This window comes from Centruroides sculpturatus, unplaced genomic scaffold (genome assembly GCF_000671375.1).
Source record: "Centruroides sculpturatus isolate CEXI.00-Female unplaced genomic scaffold, Cexi_2.0 scaffold613, whole genome shotgun sequence".
NCBI lineage: Eukaryota > Metazoa > Arthropoda > Arachnida > Scorpiones > Buthidae > Centruroides > Centruroides sculpturatus.
This window is the reverse complement of record NW_019384835.1, coordinates 228,883-251,903: the sequence shown is the minus strand read 5'-3', so window position 1 is coordinate 251,903 and position 23,021 is coordinate 228,883. Positions and strand designations below refer to the sequence as shown.

At 29.6% G+C, this 23,021-nt stretch overlaps 1 protein-coding gene across 1 annotated transcript in view; it reads right to left on the bottom strand.

The window, feature by feature from the left end:
- Window positions 1–764: 764 nt before the first annotated feature.
- The window catches only part of LOC111630196 (transcription initiation factor TFIID subunit 3-like), a 94,787-nt gene continuing 72,530 nt past the window's right edge, over window positions 765–23,021 (bottom strand). Inside the window, exons 6-7 of the mRNA XM_023374258.1 lie at window positions 3,119–3,219; window positions 765–992 (exon numbers count right to left, since the gene is read on the bottom strand). Coding sequence (XP_023230026.1) covers window positions 869–992; window positions 3,119–3,219 — 225 coding nt within the window. The 3' untranslated portion in view covers window positions 765–868. The remainder of the gene's footprint in view (window positions 993–3,118; window positions 3,220–23,021) is intronic.

Here is a 23,021-nt window from a genome sequence, read left to right as displayed (position 1 = left end):
AAGATTTAAGTGTTTCTAGCAATGTGAACCAGGACAATGAAAAGCATGGCCAGATATAATGTCATCAAGTCTACTAGTCATAAGTAAACTTTTTGTTTGAACACATGATACAGTACATTTTACTGCTTCAATTATTATATTTAACAAACACAAAAATTCTAAATTAGCTGCAGTTTGTATACCAGTAAAATATTTATAAAGTTTTGTACACATTCTTATGAATGTTATTCTTATATACACGTTCTATTCTAAAGTTCTGAAGTGTGATATTTTATGAAAAAAATGCACTTTTAACTAGTATTTTTCTAGTAATTTCTTTCTTATTAACATACTTTGTATAATGTAATTTATCTTTTATATTCCATTATATTTAATTTTATATTATTTCTTAGAGGACCTTATCATTACATAATAAAATTTTGATCTTTTTTCGTTTATAAAAAAAATTCAGAATTTCTTAGGATTAAATAAGCTTACAAGTTATTATCTATTCTTTCATTATTAGATTTTAAAAAACAGTTTCAATACAGAAAAGTAACTCATTTTTCTTTAGTAAAAACAAGACTCAAAAAATTAATAATAATTATAAGAAAAACTTTCAAAAATATAATTATATCAACAACAAAAAATTAATCTCCAAAATTGAAATAGATAAATTAATTAATTTGAAAAAATCTGTTCAATTTTCATAAAAAAGAATAGAGTCTGAAGAAATAAACAAAATAATTATTAAAACAATTTTATACACAATAAATTAAAACAAATACAGTAAAAAAAACAATATATTTACCCACAAAAACAAAGTACAATACAACATTCAGTATCAATTTACAATATCCACAATAGACAATAACAATAATGATATAAATTATTTTTCTTTTTTATGTTTCTTTTTCTTTCTTCTGGGATTTGCTCCTTGACGTTTGGCTATACATCTTGTACAATACCAACTTTCTTCTTCTTTAGGAGGCACTACTATTCCTACACATACCCTATAAATGGAAAAAAAATATTTTTTTAATATTTGACAATATACAATTTATTATATGTTATACAAAAATGCATTATTTCATTAAAACCTAATTAAAGTGTGGAGAATAGCAAAGTTATTTTTAATTTACACAGAAATTGATTAGTTAACATGAGTCACCAGTATATTAGTGTATATAAGGCTAGTCACAATTTACACTCATTAAAGACAGGTTTATAACATAATAATACAGCAGTGATGACATGAGGAATGAGAAAGAATGTCTTCAACTATACTATCAATGATGACTTATATATCAATAGATATAGATTTTGGAGTTGATTTGAATTCAGATACCCAGTGAAGTATAATCTGACATCTTACCTTACAGTCACAACTGACAACTTACGAAGAGATTAAATTTATGTAATAAACAACACAACACACCATGCATACATAAGCTAGCACAATTTAATTGAAAAAAAAAAAAAAAAAACATTTTGGATTCTTTCAGGAGCCTGCTCCTGATTATTAAGCTGTTCAAAAAATGTATGAGATTTTTGCATTTGTATTGAGATAAAGGTAATTATGTCACCATACTTGAACAACATGCAAGTGAGTTTAGTGTGTCCCTGTGCTGGAGAAAGCTAAATTGCTAAAAAAATATTTGGTATTCAAACAATAAGAACTGTAGAAGCTATTGAGATCTATAAAGTTACACTCAAAGGCATTTCCATCAATAATAAAGAAAGTATTAATTTACCACAAGCTTGACAATCATTGCTCTGCAACTTTCCTCAAAATGGAAATTAATCCACAAATTTTAAAAGTCTTGTGAATTTTGTCACCCTATCATCATATTTATGTGTTTATGCACCAATTATATATTTAACATTAATTGATGGGCTGTGATTTGAAAAACTGGAGACATAAATTCCCACTGTCATCTATCTGTCCATCTTTCCTTAATCTCAAGAATGGTGTTAGATAAATGAAATTCAAGACCAGATATGGAAAGCTTAGGGGCAGGATGCCCTGATTAACTATATATGAACTTCCAGGCAGTACTGGAAGTCATGTTATTTCAATTCAAAAATTTTTCCCTGAAAGGAGCTAGTTAGATGGCCAGCATAACTCCATTGCTAATGGAAAAGTATGATGTATAGTACAGGGGCAAGACACTACAGTACTAATTTGAGGTGGAGAGCATATATTTTAATTAACTAAATTAAAAATATGATTAAAAATTGCATTGAACTATCTACATTCTTCCTCAAATCTCAGTACTGTATCTGTACTTGAACATTTTTTCTTAGAGGAGTAACTTCTCATCCTCTGTGAATTATTGGATAGCTGAAATCTGAGTGTAATGACCCTTTCACCTTCATCCAAAATCTCCTTCTTCCCAATTTAAAGGAAGGGATCCCAACCAATCAGCTAGATTTTGGTCCCTGTTATATATTATATCCATATTTATTACATATTAATTTTTATTTATTATACCTTAATCTTAGGATTTGTTACATTTGGTTACTATATAACAGCATTCCATTACAGACATGTTTTGTGGGGTAGTTAACTTCCGCTTGTTTATTTGTTTATTGCCTTTTACACCTGGAGGCAGTTTATGAGCAGACCATAACGAGGTTGAAACCAAAGTTTTAAATGCAAAAACGTGTATGTTGGACATTCAGCACCGCTTTCCTGTAAGCCAAGAAGTTTGACAATGGTGTTTGGATAGTCAGTGAAATCATGCTTGACATTCCAAACACCATTGTCAAACTTCTAGGCTTACAGGAAAACGGTGCTGAACATCCGACGTACACGTTTTTGCATTTAAAACTTCAGTCTCAACATCATTCACAATTAAGTCAAACTTAGGCAATACACTTATTTTTCCCTTGCATCCTCCTCAAATCATGGGAATTATTCCCATGATTTGAGGAGGATGCAAGGGAAAAATAATCTTCACACTCCACATTATGCTTTTGAGAGAAAAGCACAGTATTTATGTTAACTCAAGTAAAGGGCTGGGGTTTGAAAAATTTTTAAAAATTTATAATGTAACAATCATCATATAATATATAACATTATATTTTTCCTGTTCAAATCAAATAATAATACTAAAAAAAATAAATAATTACATACCAATGATACCAATCGTCACATTCATCACAACCAATCATCGGACTTCCATCATCTGGTTGTTTACAAGCTGGGCATATCCAAATTTTATTTCCACTTTCATCCTGAAGAAAAAAAATAGTTTTACTTTTTAAATAGTTCAGTACATAACAATTTTTATGTTATAAACAAATCAAAAATTAATGTCTAAACAAACAGACAGCTTAATTTGAGTAGAAACAACATCTCTTATTTATATAAGCTTCCAAATAGCAGTATAGAATAGAAAAATTTTTTGCCACATAAACAACCTATTCAGTGAGATATCCCTATGGAACCAAGTTTCGAAGATTTCTACTTATATTCATTTTTGACAAATTATAAAAAAATATAATATGTAAGTGATTTCATAAGATTAAAAAAATTTAAACATGAAATAAATCTTCAATTTATGTAAATTAAAGTTATTTACAGTATAGTAACCTCTACAAGTAATACAATACAGTAATGCAATAACAATCATTTATTGATTACCTGTGGAGGTACTTTCAACACTTACGATATACTTAATTTCTGGCAAAGCATAATAAATTGAACTTTGACTTTCTATGGGTTTATCATAAATTACATAGAGACTGTTTGAACTAGGTAATACCACATTGAAATTGTTAGGAAGAAAAAAAGCACTAAAATCATTAAAGAAAACATAAATCAGTTATAAAGTGAAGATCTGTTGTACAGGAATACATGAACATATCTTATACTAATAATGAATATATACAGTTTAATATTAATGGAAGCTTGCAGTTGAATGCATAAGCACAACTGACAGGGTTGCTTTAGCACATTTGTTATCCAACAAATTCAAATCACAGTTTGCTCTTTGTATGTTTTCAATAAATAAAAATAATAATCCTATATTTATTCATAGTTTCATTTGAATTTATTTCACTAAACATTTTCAGTATTCAATCATCATTGGGATATACTGCTTGATTAAAAACAATGAACTCTGATAATGAGAAGAGTACTTAAAAAAAATATTAGATGGAATAAATTATCTGTTTCCAAAGATTTTTATATTTTTTTAGTGTATAATATAAGAAACAAATGATCATNTTTGTCAATGTGTATTTCATTAAAAATAACTTACTTTTTTAAATCTTTCACTAATATATTATATATATATATATATATATATATAATATATTAGTGAAAGATTTAAAAAAGTAAGTTATTTTTAATGAAATACACATTGACAAAAAATCAGTTAGCCAAGATTTATTCTAAGAACATTTTTAAAACCAATTTGGAATAATATCTGCATGTTATTCATAATTCATAAATGTTCATAAGACATTCATCCATGCTTCCATTGAAGCAATTGAATCATAAATGAATCACAAACTTTTGACTGACTGAATTTTGAGATACCCTATTTTTTGCATTAATTATGGTGTTAGACTTACTAAAAATTTTACATTTAGAAATACACTTTCTTTCATATTTTACTATATAATGATTTACTAATTGGAATTACCTTCTCAATAACTGAATCAACGACAAAGAACATAAAACCAAACCTTTGTAATCTAATAAATAATTTTCATGTATAATTGACAAATGTTTTTGATCTTAGACAAGATATGCTTTGGGTCAACGACATTCTAAAATTGGAATGTGCAGAACTAATTAACAAATTTTAAATAATTGGAACAAAATACAAAAATGTATAATATAAACATGTTCCAAAAGGATATGGTGTATGGTACATTGGGTCAACAAAGTGTTCCAAATGCAAAATGTTACAACCTTGTTATGATATAATGAATAAAAAATACACTATCATTCTGTTGGTCCAGAGAGATCAATGCACAAATCAAACCCAGAATGCAACATTAATCAAACAATCCTTCCAAACTGACCACACATCAGGGCTCTGGAAGCTTTCGAAATATACAAAGCTGACTGGATGGGCAGTTGCATTAATTTTAGGATGGAAAAAGCATCTCATATGCTTGGCATTGCTTTTATGAAAAGCCAGGCAATACAAACATGTATCAGTTAATACTATTTGTGTGATGTTTTCATTTCATATATTTGTATCTGTTTTAATTTTATATATCTTCAAAAGCAACCAAATCATTATCAAATTTTATATTTTACATCTTTGTATTTTTGTTCCAATTATTTAAAATTTGTAATTTGTTCTGCACATTCCAATTTTAGAATGTTGTTGACTTGAAGCAGATCTTGTGTAAGATTGAAAATGTTTGTCAATTATACATTAAAATTATTTACTATATTTATTACAAAGGTTTAGTTTGATATACTTAGGAGGGGACAATATGACATTGGGGTCACCAATTTTGATCAAACTCAGTGAAGTAGTGCATCCCCAACAACTGATATGTGCCAAGCAATAAGATGCAATACTCAAAATTAATTAAAGGAGAAAAGCCTGTAGAATATCCATCCTTTGTTGATAGTACCTGCATTGAGCCATCAGTCAATGGTTTCATAATCTGAGTTTGGTGTTTCAAATCTTGATGGTATCATGTAAATTTTTTTAATACAAAAACTATAATTTTTACTTTATTCTTGGNTATATAAATATATATATAAAATATTTATTCAAAAATAATTTTTGAATAAATAAAGTAAATTTGAATATTCATGTACTTATAGGATTCATACTAACATTTATTTATAATTTATTTAGGAAGAGGATTAGATATAAATAAAATTATCATTAATCAAGGCCAATTTTGTTAATAAAAAGACATTTTTATTAACATTATTTAATCTGTTTGCTTTTTGGGAGCATAATTTTGTGGATGATAATTGTCATAGAAGCAAGTGAAACAATAAATATTTCTGCAGTGTGCACATTGAATAAATGCAAATTTTTACAATTCAAAGAAGATTTATGTATGTCACTGGAAAAACAAACTTGATTAATGTTTAAAAACACTTCTCCATCATCAACTAATTTGGTGGCAAATCATTTGTACCATATCACATTGGAAAATATCTCTGAAAGGCACTCTCAACCAAATTGGATATGTATCCATACTTCCAGATCAAGTTCACATATACATGTTCATGGGGCAAATGTAATTTCCCAACTTTACAATGTGACATATCATATGGCCAGAATGACAATTCTGGCCATATGATATGTCCAGAATATTCGTGGAGTGGTTGGAGGAGCATGACCAAGACTTACAAGTACTTCCTTGGCTTTTTAATTCCTAGACTTAAACCTAATTAACCACCTTGATCATCATATCCACCATGCACCTTCATCAGCTGTCAGACACACTGTATGGCACCAGATACCTGTGGCAACCTTCAGCATCTTATTGAATCACTTTCATACCATCTAGCTGTCATCCATGCTACAAAAGGCAGTTAGTCTGGATATTAGCTGGTAGTCATAATAAAGTGACTTGGCTGTGTATGTATTAGTTATACAAAATTAATGAAACTTTCTAAGCTGATGAAGATTGCTTTGTGCATTTATGAATGAAATAAAATTCTCATTATATCCTATTCTTTTTCTTTTTCCACATCTTTTGTTTGAGCTAAGGGTACAAGTGCATTTCCTTGCATCCCATTATGGTGATCTTGTGAATTATATACACATCATGTTATAAAAAAACAACCTTATTGTCCCAGTTGTGTTTGTAAATCTTTACTTAAGTTTTTGATGAAAGAAAAAACTTATAAACCAAAAAAGACAATGATGTTTTTCTAGCAGTGGCACGAAAAACTAATAACACTTGGAGAAAAGTACTTGAAGATAATTTGGGATATTGTAAAAAAGAATTAATAATTTTAGAATATAAAATTCAAAAAACAAGTGCTAGAAAGATTATGGGAGTTAAAAGTGTGTGTGGATACAGCATTTTATTCAAACATACTTTTGATTATTATAATCTTTTCAGTACCTGTTTTTGGGTTTTATATTTTATTTAAAATGGAATTGTTTACATCAAGACAGATTTTATAATAATTTTAGACATTGTGAGATGTAAATACCAATTTTTCTAACTCAGTAATTTACATAATCTTTTATATCATTTCATATTTTTCAATTTAATGATAAGTATTAATTGAGATTTTTATTTTATCAATTCTTTTTATGAAATTGAAAATAAATTTCAATTTCAGTTATCAGCTGATTTTTTTTTATGAAATTGAAAATAAATTTCAATTTCAGTTATCAGCTGATTTTTTTTTATGAAATTGAAAATAAATTTCAATTTCAGTTATCAGCTGATTTTTTTTTATGAAATTGAAAATAATATTTAATCTTTAACTATTATCATTGCTCTTCATAAAATAATTTATTAATGATATTAAAATTATATTTTGGTGTAAGAATTATAAATATTTGATATTTATCTAATTATAAGTAAATTTTTAATTACAAGAAAGTATATTATTCTAAATTTCAAATAAAAATTCTTCCAAAAAATGAATAAAATTATGTTACTGATAAAATTAGGGTTATAAGTAAAACTTTGTGAATTGTTCATAAATGAAACATTATATAAATATACTTCATCAACTACTGTTTATTGTATTAATAATATAAACAATGCACATTTATGATTGCTAAAAATATTGTTAAAAATTGCTAGTTTTCAATTAGTAAATATAATGAGGGAATGGATGGCATGATATTGGGGTCATCAATTTTGTAAGAACGCCAATTAGGGGGGAGATTTTTATTCCCTACCATCGGGATGGTCTAAGGTCTACGCATATGTGGGTGGCGGTTTTATGAGGCAGCAAAAGAGTGTTTTACAGAGGCAAACTGTTTATTCTCGAGCAAAAACGCTTACATAAATTTTTCCGTTGGAAAGGTTCTTAGATAGATGCGATCTGGTCCTGTGTTGTAGGAATTTTCGACGGCGATCTGGTCTTGCATCGTAGGGGTTTTCGGCGGCGATCTAGTCCAGCGTCGAACGAAAAGTTTGAAGCTATAAGGGTGCGGGAGATATGGGGACTTAAAGTGGTTGACTTCGAAGATTTTCTATTTCAATTTAAAAAATGTTCAAACCGTTTTAAATTTGAATTTGTATTCGAATTGGTTCGATTATAGAACGATTGTAAATGTTCCAGAAAATTGATCAAATTGAAAATAGTTCATTTGACTGGACGTAAAAATTCTCTAATTAGTCTAGAAACGGGGGACCTAATTCTTGCATTCTGTGAAAACGGGTAAGATTGGCTATAATGTAATTATCTTAATCTTCACTATCGTTACTTTTTGCCCAGCGAAGCAGGTCCTTGTAGCTAGTATACATATATAAATTGTTTGCAAAGTTTATAGAAGACCAATAGGCATTGGTTCTCCTATAAATGCCAGCTATTTAGTTTACACTGCTAAATAGATGCTGGGTGTCATTAAATTCCTACATGCAGCTTGTGAGACTTAAGTGTTCTGTACATGCTGTGGTAATTTTCCCATGGGAATCCTTGAAAAATGTTTTTGCTATGATATGGGATGCAACTGTAGTATACAGCAAATAATACATAAGTGGGCACATCCACCTGTGTTTTATCTTTTGAACTCTTCATTTTACACAGATCAGTGAATTAGATGTCAATTGGAATGACAACCAAGTTGCTTTATAGCAGCATTTTTTAAAGCTATGGCTTGATTTTCTTCTTTGCCACTTTTCTCATCATTGCAGTCATCTTATATACAATAATTTGGATATAATCTCTATAATATTTGTCCAGATAACTTAATGATATCAGATTTTGCAGCAAGTGAAGAAATACACTAGATGATGACATTCTGTGAATTTTGTAAAGGAGAAGTGTTACTAATCCTGTTTGTCTTCTTTCTTGAATTTATGCCTCTACAATGTGTAACAACTTGAAACTAATTTGTTTTCAAATTTTTCATTTCACACAACAAAAATTAAAATATGCCTTCACTTGTTAATAAATTTGTATCTTGTCGTCCTAAGGCCTCAGCTGTTAAACATATTGGTCCTAAAACATTAAGGAGCTCTACCATTTTATCTTATATTCTGTTTCATTCCACATGTGAGAAGCACCAATGTCATTCAGAGCTAAAACAACATATTCTTTAAAGTGTACAAATCTTTCTATCATGGCATCTAAACTATTCCATTTTGCAATCGAGAATCAGACTTAATTCCTTCTCATATTTCTGTTTTACATAATTCTGGAGAATGCTATTTCTTATGGGAGATTTTCTAAAAATTTGCAATTTTTCTGAATTGGAAAATCGATTGTTTATATTTGTGTGATATCTATATATCAGTTGTGTGAACATAGATAATCTACAATCATCCAGATCAAGAGAAGTTAACTCGTCATAGTATTCTCAGAATCCTCAGACTTGCCATTTTCCGATTCCTCACTTGTAACATTTATATCAGTTTCAGTAGGTTTTTTATTTTTATATAATACATCAGTAACTGCTAAGTATATGGCATGTGAATAGTAGAATTGATTAATTATAAGTGATATTTGGCCAAATTTTTTCATAACATCATCATTTGTTGCTGCAACTATATCAGTTGCTAGATCCAAGTTAAAAATTTGTAGCCTCTTAGAAACCAGTTTTAATGTTGTCTTAGCATCATAAGAACTAGATATGAAAACTAATCCTAAATTAAAATCTTTTTCAAAATGGTGTACATTGATATTCAAATATCTGCCATTTCTCTTGCTAGTCCATTCATCTAAGTTATAGAAAATTTTTCCCCATCCTTCTTCATACAATTCAATTCTTTTATGGTTTCATAAAATGTATGAATAAGTTCCAGTACTTGTGAGTTGTTTTGTGGTAAGAAATATCCCCATTGTAGCAAACACTCTTGTATGAACAAGCTTGTTGTAATGCTATTAATAGACAATCCATCAAAGGCAGCAAGTTTTGAAATAATTTCTTCTGAACTACTCCTTTTCATAAAATTAAAAAACACTCATCACCATGTTGCCATACATTTTTATGTTGTTGCAAGATTTCTCTCTATTTTAGGGAGAATAGGACATTTTTCAGGCATAAGGAGATTTTTTTGTTTTTATAGTCAGTTTTATGAAGCTTAGTATTTAACAATATTCCCATTTTATGCCAGAGATGATTTTGTGTCAAAATGTTGATGTTTTTAATCAAATAATTAATTAATTTTTATGTTTTAAGTCTAGACTCAAAAACTGGTTGTTTCAGTTGGGAAAATCCAGTTTTCAAATTATATAAATTTCTTCAAAAACCGATTTTTCAAAACAGGTTTTAAAAACCAACAAACCCTATTTTTAGTAAGCTCAATGGTCCCAAATATATTGGTTTCAGTAGAAATAAGCATACCAGTTTCATTAGAAATACACATATTTACCAATTTTGGTGATGTGTGATAATTATATGCAGTGAGACAATAACCTTTATTCAGCAAGGATTTTATAAGTGCCATTACTACTTATGTTGTTCAACGTTAGTAGTAATGACATATATATAGTATGTTCCCTTTCCTGTATATATTATGAAATCCCACACATATCCAGACCTTGATTCATACAGGATGTAATATTTTATTCCAAATTGAGTCCTTTTAAGAATATATATTGTACCCAGCCAAGTTGGCCTTTGAAAAGCATGACTTTTGTCAATTGTGATATCTTTTTCAGGAGTAAACCTTATCTTGAATTTAATTGCTATTTTTTCATAAATGGACCATATTTTATGTAATTTAGGATAAGGAGACTTTTATGATCATATTCTACATCATTTATACAGTGTAGGTATTTTTGTTATTTGATAAAACCTTCAATGCGACATTGTTTTACTAAAGAATGAAGTTGTAACCACTGATTTTTTTGAGAAATGCATTTGTTCATCAGATTTTTTTACAATGCTTTTTAGAATCTGTATTCCTAAAAATAGTTTAATTCATTGGATGTTGTTGAGTGTGCCACTTTTATTTTTCTAAGTCAATCTTTCCTCTTAGCTTCTGTTCAGTATTTATATTTGTCTTTTCAACAATAAATTCAATCATATCATTATCCATAAAACTTTCAAAATATTGCAAAATATTTTCATTTCTATCAAAAACATAATGAATTTCACTTCTTTCCATGAATGGAAAAACAGAGTATGGCAGATGCAAAGGTATGGAGTCATTCCCAATTGTTTTTACCCATCCCCTGGCATCAGGCAAAGTTCTTTCTTCTTCATTTCCAGAATCAACTAAATCTTCAAAACTATTACTATTATATTCCTCCTCACTCATTGTGATTTTCAGGGTAAATAAATAATAAACGTCAAAGTAATTATTTCTGCAAAAGCCTGCCAGTCAAAACAAAACATATGTGAATAATATGCCCCCTTTTGATTGAAACATATACTAAACACAAATTTTAATACTAACAATTTGATTGTATATACAATTTTTTCAAAAAATTTTTAGCATATATTTTATCTTATAAAAAGCAGTATTATTATACAGGGTGTATCAAAAAGAATGACCTGATTTTAAAACTTTATATTTATTGATGAAAACAGGGACAAAATGCAAAATACTCACAAAATCTTAAAGTTTCAGCTATGTTATTACAAATACTCTGTGTCCACCAGTAGCCACATGGACAACGTCTACATGATAGCTAAATTCTTCATACACTCTACGTAAGATATATAAGTTGAGAGAAGTCATGGCAGCTTTATTCTGTTTTTTAGCTCATCTAAGTCACAAGCTAAAGGGGGGTGAAAACACTTTCCTTCACATATCCCAAGAAAAATTGCACGGAGCTGTCTGGAGATCTTGAAGGCCAAGAATGTAGGGTAGTGTCTCAGGGTCCTGTGTGCCCTATCCAGCATTGAGGCATTGTGTCATTGAGAAATTGTTGTACATTGTGGCATCTAGCAGCAATTCTCTAAAACTCTAGGCCATGCCTATTTCATCAACACATATTTCCTTCCTGGAATGTCCCATTTCGTAATCCACTCTAAAATCAGGTCATTCTTTTTAATACACCCTGTGTATAAAGCTACATAATTCACTATAAATGTGAAAAAATAAATTTGTAATTAATTTCAGGTAGCACTGAGGACATTCATAATATATATACATAGTATTGTCATCTATTGATAGAAATATAAATTAGACAATTTGTTAGCAATTAGATATAGTAGGACAGTGTATCAATTTGGGAAGATAAAATTAAGTACAGAAAATTTGGAGCAATGAATGAGAAAACTCAGGATTGTAAAAAAGTACATAATTATTTTTCAGAGTATACTTGAGATAATAAGGGAATGGATTAATAAAATTTATTTCATATTATATAAAGCTTTTATTGGATCTCATATCATTCACTTGAAACAGCATGATTAAAGTGTTACATCATTAATCACTATCAATTAATATCTGGAATTATATTATTGCTTTCATTTTTATTTTCTGGTTTCCACTTCCCTACATTCTAATGAACAGTAATAATTTTAAAAAATTCTTAATTTCTCTACAAAGTTTTACACATAATAGCATTTCTATTTAATAAAAACTTAGCAATATGCATCTTAAGCTAGTGTGTTTGATCTCATTACCTTTTAACTATTTAAAAAGTAAATACAGTAGAGTCCTGGAAACTTGACTCTATAACTCAATATTCTGTAAAACTTTTCACGTCATTCAAAAATAAAATAAATACACATAATCTGATTTCTACTTCTATAATTAATGCTAAGATCAAATAAGTTATTGTTATTCACTGGCGACACTTGACAATAACATCAATTCCATGTGTTAACAAAGAAAACCCTTTTTCCAAAGTGCCATTGCAAAAACACAATAACACAAATGTCATTAACTTGAAATTAACCATTGAATAGGCAATATTTTTTCAATTAAAATTTAACTACAAATAGAAATAGTCACTATTGACATATAATTAATAAGTATATGAATTTGCATATTAATAACTTTATGAAAATTCCACTATTTAGTGTAAAATCATCTCTATACTGTAAAACTTGTCATTTTCAATAATTCATCACCTCGGTCTACATTTTAAGTAGAGTTTGCAAGACTCTACTCTCTACTATAAATTATTTATTAAATAATATCAGACAATGTCCAAAGACATGTAAGATCTAAATCACCAGATGCTAAGATGTAATAATACATCATCACTCAATTAAAAAGAAAATATTAAAAATGTAATTTTTTTGTACAATAATTTAACTGTTATTGTGGTGTTTTTAAACTTGTTATACATCAAATTTAAAAGCAGTGCATTTTAATCTACATCCTGATCATTAATCATATTTTTGTGCATATAACCTGCAGAAAATTGTTAGAATAAAAATAAAATCTTCACATAACCTATGTATAATATACCATGTACCAATAGGGAAAACTATTGCTCCAGTTCATGATTCCAGTATGTGTCAATTTTAAATTGTCATATACTGGATTATATCAATATACTGGATATTAAATCAAAAATTAAACAGTAATTTTAAAGAATTACAATCAATTTGACTGTCCCAAAAATATAAAGGCATATAACAAAATTAACTGAATTGCAATTTAAAATTGACAAAGAACCTGCTCCCATTCAAACTGACTTTTAAACAAATAATGAAAATACTGAAAATAAAGTTATTAAAAAGGACAAACTAATTGTTCAAAGACACTGAGATGAATATGGAATCTTCCTTTAATTATAATTATACTACAATATTAAATTACAGTAGAGATTATTTAAAATAATTGGGGCAGGACAATTTCCGATAGCCAATCATATTTGGTAGAGAGAGAATAAAAGTTTAAAGTGAAACAATTTTACGGTGCATCTCATAAATATAAAGGCACTAATATATTTCTATATAAAATCATTTACACTGAAAACTTTGCAAAAAGTAATTTATTTTTGGTTTGTTTAAATTTTCACAAATGTACAGTACATATAAAAAATTATAACCATTTATTGAAACAAAAAAAATTAAACAGTAATTTTGAAGAATTACAATCAATTTGACTGTCCCAAAAATATAAGGGCATATAACAAAATTAACTGAAACAATTAATGACATGTTAATAAATTATACTTGATATCCAATGTAAATGCAGTATTTGGCATTGATTGTATGAGTTTTTAGATGAGAGATGTACTTATTTCCTCTAATGATAAATTGTGGTTTGTTTTAGTTTCTCCACACTATTATATTGCTGCCCATTTGCATATACAGCTCTAGTCAGAATCCTCAAAGATTTTCCATTGGAGACCAGGATATAGAGCTGGCTAATCAATAATAGCTAAAAACCATTCATATGTAAAATTTACTGTGTGAATGAGAAAAAGAACTAAGTAATATGTTCTGCAAAGGGCTAGATATTGCTTGTTAATAAGTCTTGATAATCATTTGCTTTTGCATGCCCTTGTGAAAAAGCAAGTGGAATCTCCTTGCCAACTAAAATCAAACCATAATTAAGCCATCACCTTCTTGTTGTTTGGAATATAGTTCCTTCCTCCCTTCTAAAATTATGCCAGTAATTGTTACAACAATCTAAACCATCAAGATTGAATTTTTTTTTGTCACTCTAGATGATTTGTTTCCAATGTGTCTGTCCAGCTCATTTTTTTCCTTGGCCCATAATGAACATTTGTCCTTGTGAGTGTACAGAATAATTCTCACCTTTCTCTAAGTCCATTAGGAGTTTGTCTCAGTCTACTGTTAAATTAGTCATTTAACCCACTAGTCATTTCTGCTGGATTAATGTTGACCTCTGGTTAATATCAATTTGCCTTTATATTTTTGGACAATCAACTTTAAGGTAATTGTTTAAAATTTTTATTTAATTTTTTTCTGTCTTAAATCATTATTATTTTTTAAATGTATATTTAAAGGTTTAAATAAATTAAAAATATGCAAATTTTTTGTATGACTAATTTTATACAGAAATCTATTGGTGCTTTTATATTTATGGGATGCATGTTAATTCTAAGATAGTAAAATAGTAAAAAACAAGGTAAGGCATAAAAATTTACAAAGGATAAGAAATAATGAAAAAACTGTCTTATTATTAAAGTACTAGTCTTTCATTGATATCTTGTATTGATGAAACTTTTCATTCAAAATAAAACAAATACATCATAGTAGAATTAATATTAAATAAAGTACTGCACTCTTGTAAAAATTATTTATTACAAACTTGAATTGAAAGAAGTCAATTATTTTGCTTTGTTTTATTCTAATGTTGATAATGGAGTGCAACATACCAGCATGTATCATTAATGGAAAATTCAAAAAGAACTCCAATCCCATAGTTATAATAAAAACATCATATTTTCTACAATGAGTGCAGTCTGAAGCTAATTTCAGTTAATCAATTTTTTGGATAATTGATTTTTTAATAATTGACACTTCATGGTACTTTAACAATATTTCAAGTAATTATTTATTCATTTCAGATACTCAATATATTAAAAAATTTTTGAAGATTTAGTTTTTGACTTTATATACTGTACAAGGTGTAACAATTTAATTCCTGGAATGCATCTTTAAAACATATACATGCAGAACTGTACACTAGTGGCTACTGTCAGCATCAATATATTCTCCTTGTGCATCTATACAATGACTTAAATGGCATTCCCATTTCTGGAAGGAGGCCTGGAACTCATTTTCCACAATACTGTTAAGCAGCTGTTTCACATTCTGTTGGATATCAGTTATATTAAAAAAGCTTTGTCCTTCAGTGTAGCTTTTAATTTTGGTGAAGAATCACAGGGAGCTAAATCAGGTGAATAAGCAGGATGATTTAATTGGGTAATTACTTTTTATGGTCAGAAAATGTCTCTCAGTGAGTGCACTGTGACTTGGTGTGATGAATGATCCGCTTGTCCAGCCACAGTTTGGGTCTTTTTCTTCGAACAGAATCTCATAATCTCTGCAGTGCTTCTAAACAGCATTGTTGGTTGACTGTCTTTGTTCAATAAAATTCTTGGTGGACTATTCTCTTGTGATCGAAGAAACACACCAGCATGGTCTTAAACTGTGAGTGTGACACACATGCCTTTTTAGGGTGTGGTGAACTTGAGAATTTCCATTGCATGCTCCAATGTTTTGTTTCTGGGATGTACTATAACATTTCAGTAGTGCATTTGCCAACTTTCACACAAACTTTAATACTAATACATTGTTCTAATTTTCAGTCACCCATATTTATGCCAAAGAGTACACACAGATAACTATTATCTTCCCAATAGCTAATTAACAACTAGTTCTATTAATTTTAAATTTATGCATGTATTAGTTCAAACACGTTCAAACACAAATGTGCATGCCATTTTGATATAATTATGTCACTGACAACACTATTTGGCCATTTGGGAATTAAATTGTCACATCTTGTATATTTTGAAGCTATATTGTTCATTTACATGCTTTTTATAAGAGACTTTTTCTTGTATTTGAAAAGTTTAAGATAAACATAATTTATCTATAACTTGTCTCTAATATAATTAGTACAGTCGACCCCCCTATAACGCAGTAGATACATTCCACTTTATAAGAATTTCACGTTGTAGGAATCCTTAAATATATGAGCCAATCACAGCCCGGCACGTTTGCAGTTTATGACTACGGCTATTTAAAAGGTTTTTTCCGTAAAATTAATCGATTCTAGACTAATTTGACTCAACATTTCCAAAACACGTATAATTTTTTGGGAATAATCTGTATAAACTATGCTATAAACAAAAAATTGTAGGATTACTTACTGAGTGTGCACCGTTCAATGACGCCATTGCTTAAGCTTGTTTTTGTCGCGGAGCAGTGCACCAAATGGCGGCTGTGTTTTCTGATAAGTTATTTTTCTGCGAAAAATTCATTGAACTTTGGAGACATCATTAATAGAAATAATTTTTATGGCCGTTGAATAAGAAATGTTCTTTTCACAAGAAATGTGTAAAATTACAGTATTGTATTAGACTTACAGTACCTAATTTATATACGGTACAGATGATAGTAAACTCAACTTGCCCGCCTAAACTCTCCGTAGCGTGTAAGTAGTTCAGCTGCTCGTCCACTATTGATCCAGATTCGACCAATCCTATCGCGACACGAGTCAGCGATGACGTTTTACCACATTTTACGAGTCTCTTTTAGCATCTTTATACGAATATGGTCACAATTTTTTCACTGCGATATACAAATCTGCATTATATGAACCCGCGTTATAGGGGGTCGACTGTATTTATAATTATATAAACCTTCAAAACTCATTGAGGAAAACAGAACAAACTTGTATACTTACAAATTTTCCTCCATCTTCAGGAAATGTGTAGATTATTATTGTAGATTATTATATTATATTGAGTTTCTTACACACAAAGTGCACTCCAAAAGTAATACTTCTTATTTTTTTTATCTTTTTATTGCTGCGGTGAAAATATATTTTGAGTAAGCAATATAAATATATTAATCTCCCATCAACTGCAAGTTTCATCAGAAATACCTAGTCATCCTCTGTACAGTAGCATATTAAATTGGTGGGTGATATCAATGAGCATTTGAAGTAGTAATGCACAACTGAATTCCTGAATGAATAGCACATTGCATCCACTGAAATTGCATTTGAGGAGCTTATATGGTAAACTGGCAGCTGATGTGAGCACTGTGTGGTTTGAAAGACATGCCAAATAGCATCTTTGCACTACAATGACTAATGAGAATGAAGAGCAAATAAATCAGCTAATTTTCCAAAACTGGAACCCAACAATTAGAGAATTGTGAGCAACTGGAATAGTCAGTAATGTGCCAGAGATAATTATCAAGAAACTATGTAAGAGGTGGGTTCCACACATGTTGATTAATGCCCATAAGAAGCAGAAATTGCAGGCCTTTACTGAATCTTCAGTGATGCAAGTCCTTGGTGAAAAATTTCTTGACAATATTGTTATTAAAGATAACAACTGGGTTTACCACTATGAACTCAAGTCTAATTGTAAGCGGTAGGTCAATTGCAAATATCAGTCAATGGAATAGTGGCACAAAGATTCTCCAAGAAAGAAAAACTAGTCAAATTGAAATAAAACAGAAATATCAGCTGAAAAAAATCACATGCAGTATTTTTTGAGATTAAAGGAAAGTAATTATTGTGGACTTCCTGGAATGTGGATATACAGTAAATGAAGTTTACCATGTGGAGATGCTGAAGAATTTTAAGTCAAAAATGTGCATGCTTGGCTATAAAAAAAGAGATAATGTTTATCAGAATGATAATGCATTCTTCACAGAACCATCTTGAAAAGGAGTTCACAGTACATTTTCCTACATAGCCCATTTAGAACCAATTTGGCTTCACCCAACTTTTATATGTTTGGTCTAATGAAAAATAGGTCTTGAGGGAAGTAGTTCTCTAACACATCAACATCTGGCTCAGTCAGACTGATGATTTTTACACAACAGGAATACAGAGATTTATTGAGTACTGGAGAAAGTGATTAGAAGTTAATGGAGATTATGTGGAAAATCATTGAAAAGTTAATAAAGGCATGTAAAATAGCATGTATATTATCTTCATTTTCCTATTTGCAGTAGTATCCGAGATAAAAAAAAAATAGTCATTACTTTTGAAGCACTCATTATATTTTAAAGTTAATTATTGTAAGCAAAAGAAAACATTTGCCTTATTCAAGAAATTTATTTGATTGTAATGGTTGACGATTTATCGATTACGTTTTCCAGTTTTAAATTTTTAAATCGTCTTGAAGGAGCGGAGCGTAGTATACTTTATACAAAAGTTCTATGAGAATTCGTACAAGTTATACAAGTCGACCCCCCNTTATCACTACATAAATTAATAGTTTAAATAAATTTATTAAAAAATAATTTTAGATATATAAATATATTTATATAAAACATAGCTGAGACAGAAGAAAAAAATAAAATAATGAATAAACATTAAGCATCTCTTACTATTTGGATATAACGATTGCAAACTTTTTATTACCAGAATTGAAGTTACTACATATAGTCCCTCTTTTTTTTTTTTCTTTTTGTTATTGCATATCTAGTGAATTTTAATCACCATAATTTAAAATATTTATACTTGAGTTAATACTACATTTTACTACTAACTGAAAAAATATTTCAAAGACAAAACTTTGACTCATCTAGATCGTCTGATAGTACTTAAAGTAATACTATCTGCTGAATCATCAAGCTATGATAAGACAAATTACTACTAAATTACATCAGGTTACTTTTCCGTGATTATTTTTAATTAGTTTCTCTGGGCCAATTCTTTTCTTCCAGAATATTCTAAATTATTTAATTTAATTATAATTATTAAATTTAATAAGAGATGGTACCTAACACCTCCCTTAGTGATAAATTATTTAGAAATTAATTAAAAATAATCGTGGAAGTAGCCTGATGTAATCCAGTAGTTGTTTGACTTATTACAAATGTATCGGGTTTTTGAGATGTTTGTGTATCTATAATAAGACTAAGTTACTTTGCATTATTATAGCCTGATAATTTGGCAGATTATCTGATTTTAATTAAAGTATTTGGTTAGTATAGTTGCTTATTTTAATACTACTTATCTCAACAACACAAGTTTTTTTTTATTTTAATGATAATATGTAAACAATGACGATGATTCAGAACTGATCATGCTGACAACACATCATCACAATTACCAATTATAAGTACAGTTGAACCTGTCTATCTCAAATCTCACAGGAATGAGGAAAAAAATTTTGAAATAAACGGTTTTGAGATATAGAGGTTCCTACACAGTAAACAGTAATAAGTTTGATTGAACATATAGTATTTCATTAATACAATGACAAGTACTGTACAGTACATATCTGTATTAGGTATAAATAAAATATTTCTAATATACCTTAATGGAAATAGTTTGTCAATAGTTTCTGATGCCTGACTTTCTCAAAGCAATAAGATGCAAGCCAAACTCATAGCCTTAGCCCACCAGTGGCTGGCCCAAGGTTTACTTTATGTTTGTAACACCTAAATAGGGACAGCTTTCCATAGAAAGTTCTCCTGAGAGATATTCCCCATTGTCAGATCACCCATGTGTTGCATTACCATAAACAAACAAACCAAACCAAGCTCATAGATAATCAGAGAAATGCAGCATTAACTGCTACTATTACTGTTTTGCAAGAGATGTTTCTCAACTATAATTTATGCCAGCGATTCCCAACCCGTGGTATGCATACCCTTGTGGGTATGCAATAGGTTGTTTAGGGGTACAGAAAAAAAGTTAGTTATTATGGCAGAAAAAATAATATATTAAGCTGAGCCTACTATTAATTTAATATTCAAACTCTTTCAGACTATTTTTAAAATAGGCCATCCTCAGGAAATTACATTTCTACAATATTAAATTAATAGTAGGCTCAGCAAGTGTTTTGATGTTTGATTATATTTGTACTGTAATATATTATGTATCATAAATTAATAGTATTAAAAAATTATTAAGTAAAAAATGTTCCTTGCAACAATCACAAACTTTATTATACATTTCAAAATGCAAAAGTAGAAATAAAAACTTATGCTGCCGATTGTACAATGCAACAGATCAATAAATGTTGCGCAGTCAGTCAATAGTAGTGGGGATACCATTATGCATGATTAGTGATTATGCTATGGACTTTTGATGGTGGGGTGTGTTACCATTATTATTATTATCTCTCAACAATATTCCCACGTATTGTTTGAAAAAAGTACGTTTTTGTTTATAAAAAGTATTTTTTATTGTTAGCAAGGAAAAGGACATGTCTAGTTTCTCCAGATTTTCTCTACAAGCTGTAATTTTTCCATTATTTATTCCGTATTTTTATTAATTTTTTATTGACAAGACTATGTCTTGTTTTTAAAATTGTACTTCCTGCTGTGTTATCATCTTAAGCCCTGGTCACACTATGTGATTTCCAGCCACGCAAGTGACTGAAACTGCAATGGCTGTTTCCGTTAACTAGTAATCCACCCTCGAAAACCGGCGCGACTGCAACCGCAACTAGAAACAAAAAGTTTGTTTTACTCGCAACGATTGCAAATGTGCATCCAATCAACAAACGCCTTTGTGCCACATCATACAGTGACAACAATGAAAATAGTTCATCATCATGGTGGATAGTTAAAGGATTAATACTTTTACAGAATCGAGATTGATCGAGCTTATTCAGGCTCACTAATACCTGTGGGATTTTAATTCTTCATTTTATTGAAGTTTTTATCTTTTTGTGTATTCTCGCCAGCTCTATCAAAATACTGTAATCATCTTTTTTCTTTTATTCATTCCAGAAAAGGAACTGCTTGCTATTTTAATAAGAAAAGTGGCTAAAATTTCATAAATACTCTGAAATAGAACATAAAATGTTGGCAAACTCATGAAAGTAGTCAAAAACAAGCTACTGTAATTCTATTGGTTTATTATAGGGTTATGTGTTTCTGAGTTGCAACGCCAATGAACAATGTGTGACCACGAGAAGACGCGTGCAACTCACGCTTGTTGCAGTTGCAGTTGCCTGCGTGGCTAGAAATCGCATAGTGTGACTAGGGCTTTAGAGGTATGAAGGAGTACATGTCAGAAGTTGCAATTTGGCACAGAGTATTAGATGCCCAAATCATGCACGCATAAAAAAACCAGACTTGTAGGTACTCAGGGGACCGAGAACCGAGTCAAAATAAAATTCAAAATGGCAACACTCTCTACAAATTTGGAGAAATTTGGGAAGTTGGAAATGCCATGGGGGAACACTAATGAAAAAAGGTTGGGAACCGTTGATTTATGCTATCAATAGTAGCCACTGAGCTTTGAAATTGTAATTGACACTTTGATTAATAATTAAGGATATAGAGATTTTAAGAGAAAATTATTTAAAATAAATATGGAAAATATATTGAATTTAAAGTGAAAATGAGAGGAAAAAATAAATTTCAAGATAAACATGTTTGAGATATACAGGTTCAACTGTATGCTGTTGAGATTAGTGGTGTGCTGTCATTGGAAGTGGTGGAAGCACTGCTTCCCTTGTATTTTCTAAAATATAAATACATATTAATTTTAATTATATGAAAATAATCACACAATATTTTATTATAACCACATTATGTATCTTATTACAAATTTCTATAATACACGTGAGAAAAAAGATAAGGTTACTATTGTATATTTGAATATTAGTGGCGGAGTAGCAGAGTGGAAACGCTGTATCGTCAGCATCCAAAAAGCCAGATTCATGCATGCGCTTTACAGAGCACCAACCTCACTCGGTTTAGCCGAAGGAAGCCTAGAACCTTGGGTGGCTGCTACACGTATAACGCATCCAATTCTATCCAGGACCAGTTCCAGGCTGTTAGATATTTGGCCACCCTCGCCCGATTACGTGAATCACGAGTAGATTTATAACTTAACCCAACCGATAAGAATTTACTGATATGTTTTTATGATAGTTTTCTGTATAGTTGACAGGAGTTTAAAAATTTCATTAAAATATTTCATATTTTTATTCTGCTCTCCAATCTTATATTACTTACAGATTTCAATGTTAAACCAGTGATATGACAATTTAGTATGTCCTATCTCTAAGGGGATGTAGAAAAAACGTGTACAATTCTTGTACAATGTTAAAAAATTAACTGTTACTTTGGCAGCATCATTTACAACTAAATTTAATGAATGAGAGAGATGCACGAGGTACAGAAAAAGCTCTAGAATTTATTTTCCTTAAATTTACGATTTATGTATCTGTTTGTCATAAAAATTTGTCTTTCCACTTTTTCCCGAGACTACAAATATTCGAGTACAAAGTAACTGGTTTCGACTTATTTCTACTTAAGAAGTAGTTAAATAATTAAGCGATTAGGGAATTGGGGACATAAACAAAACCCTGA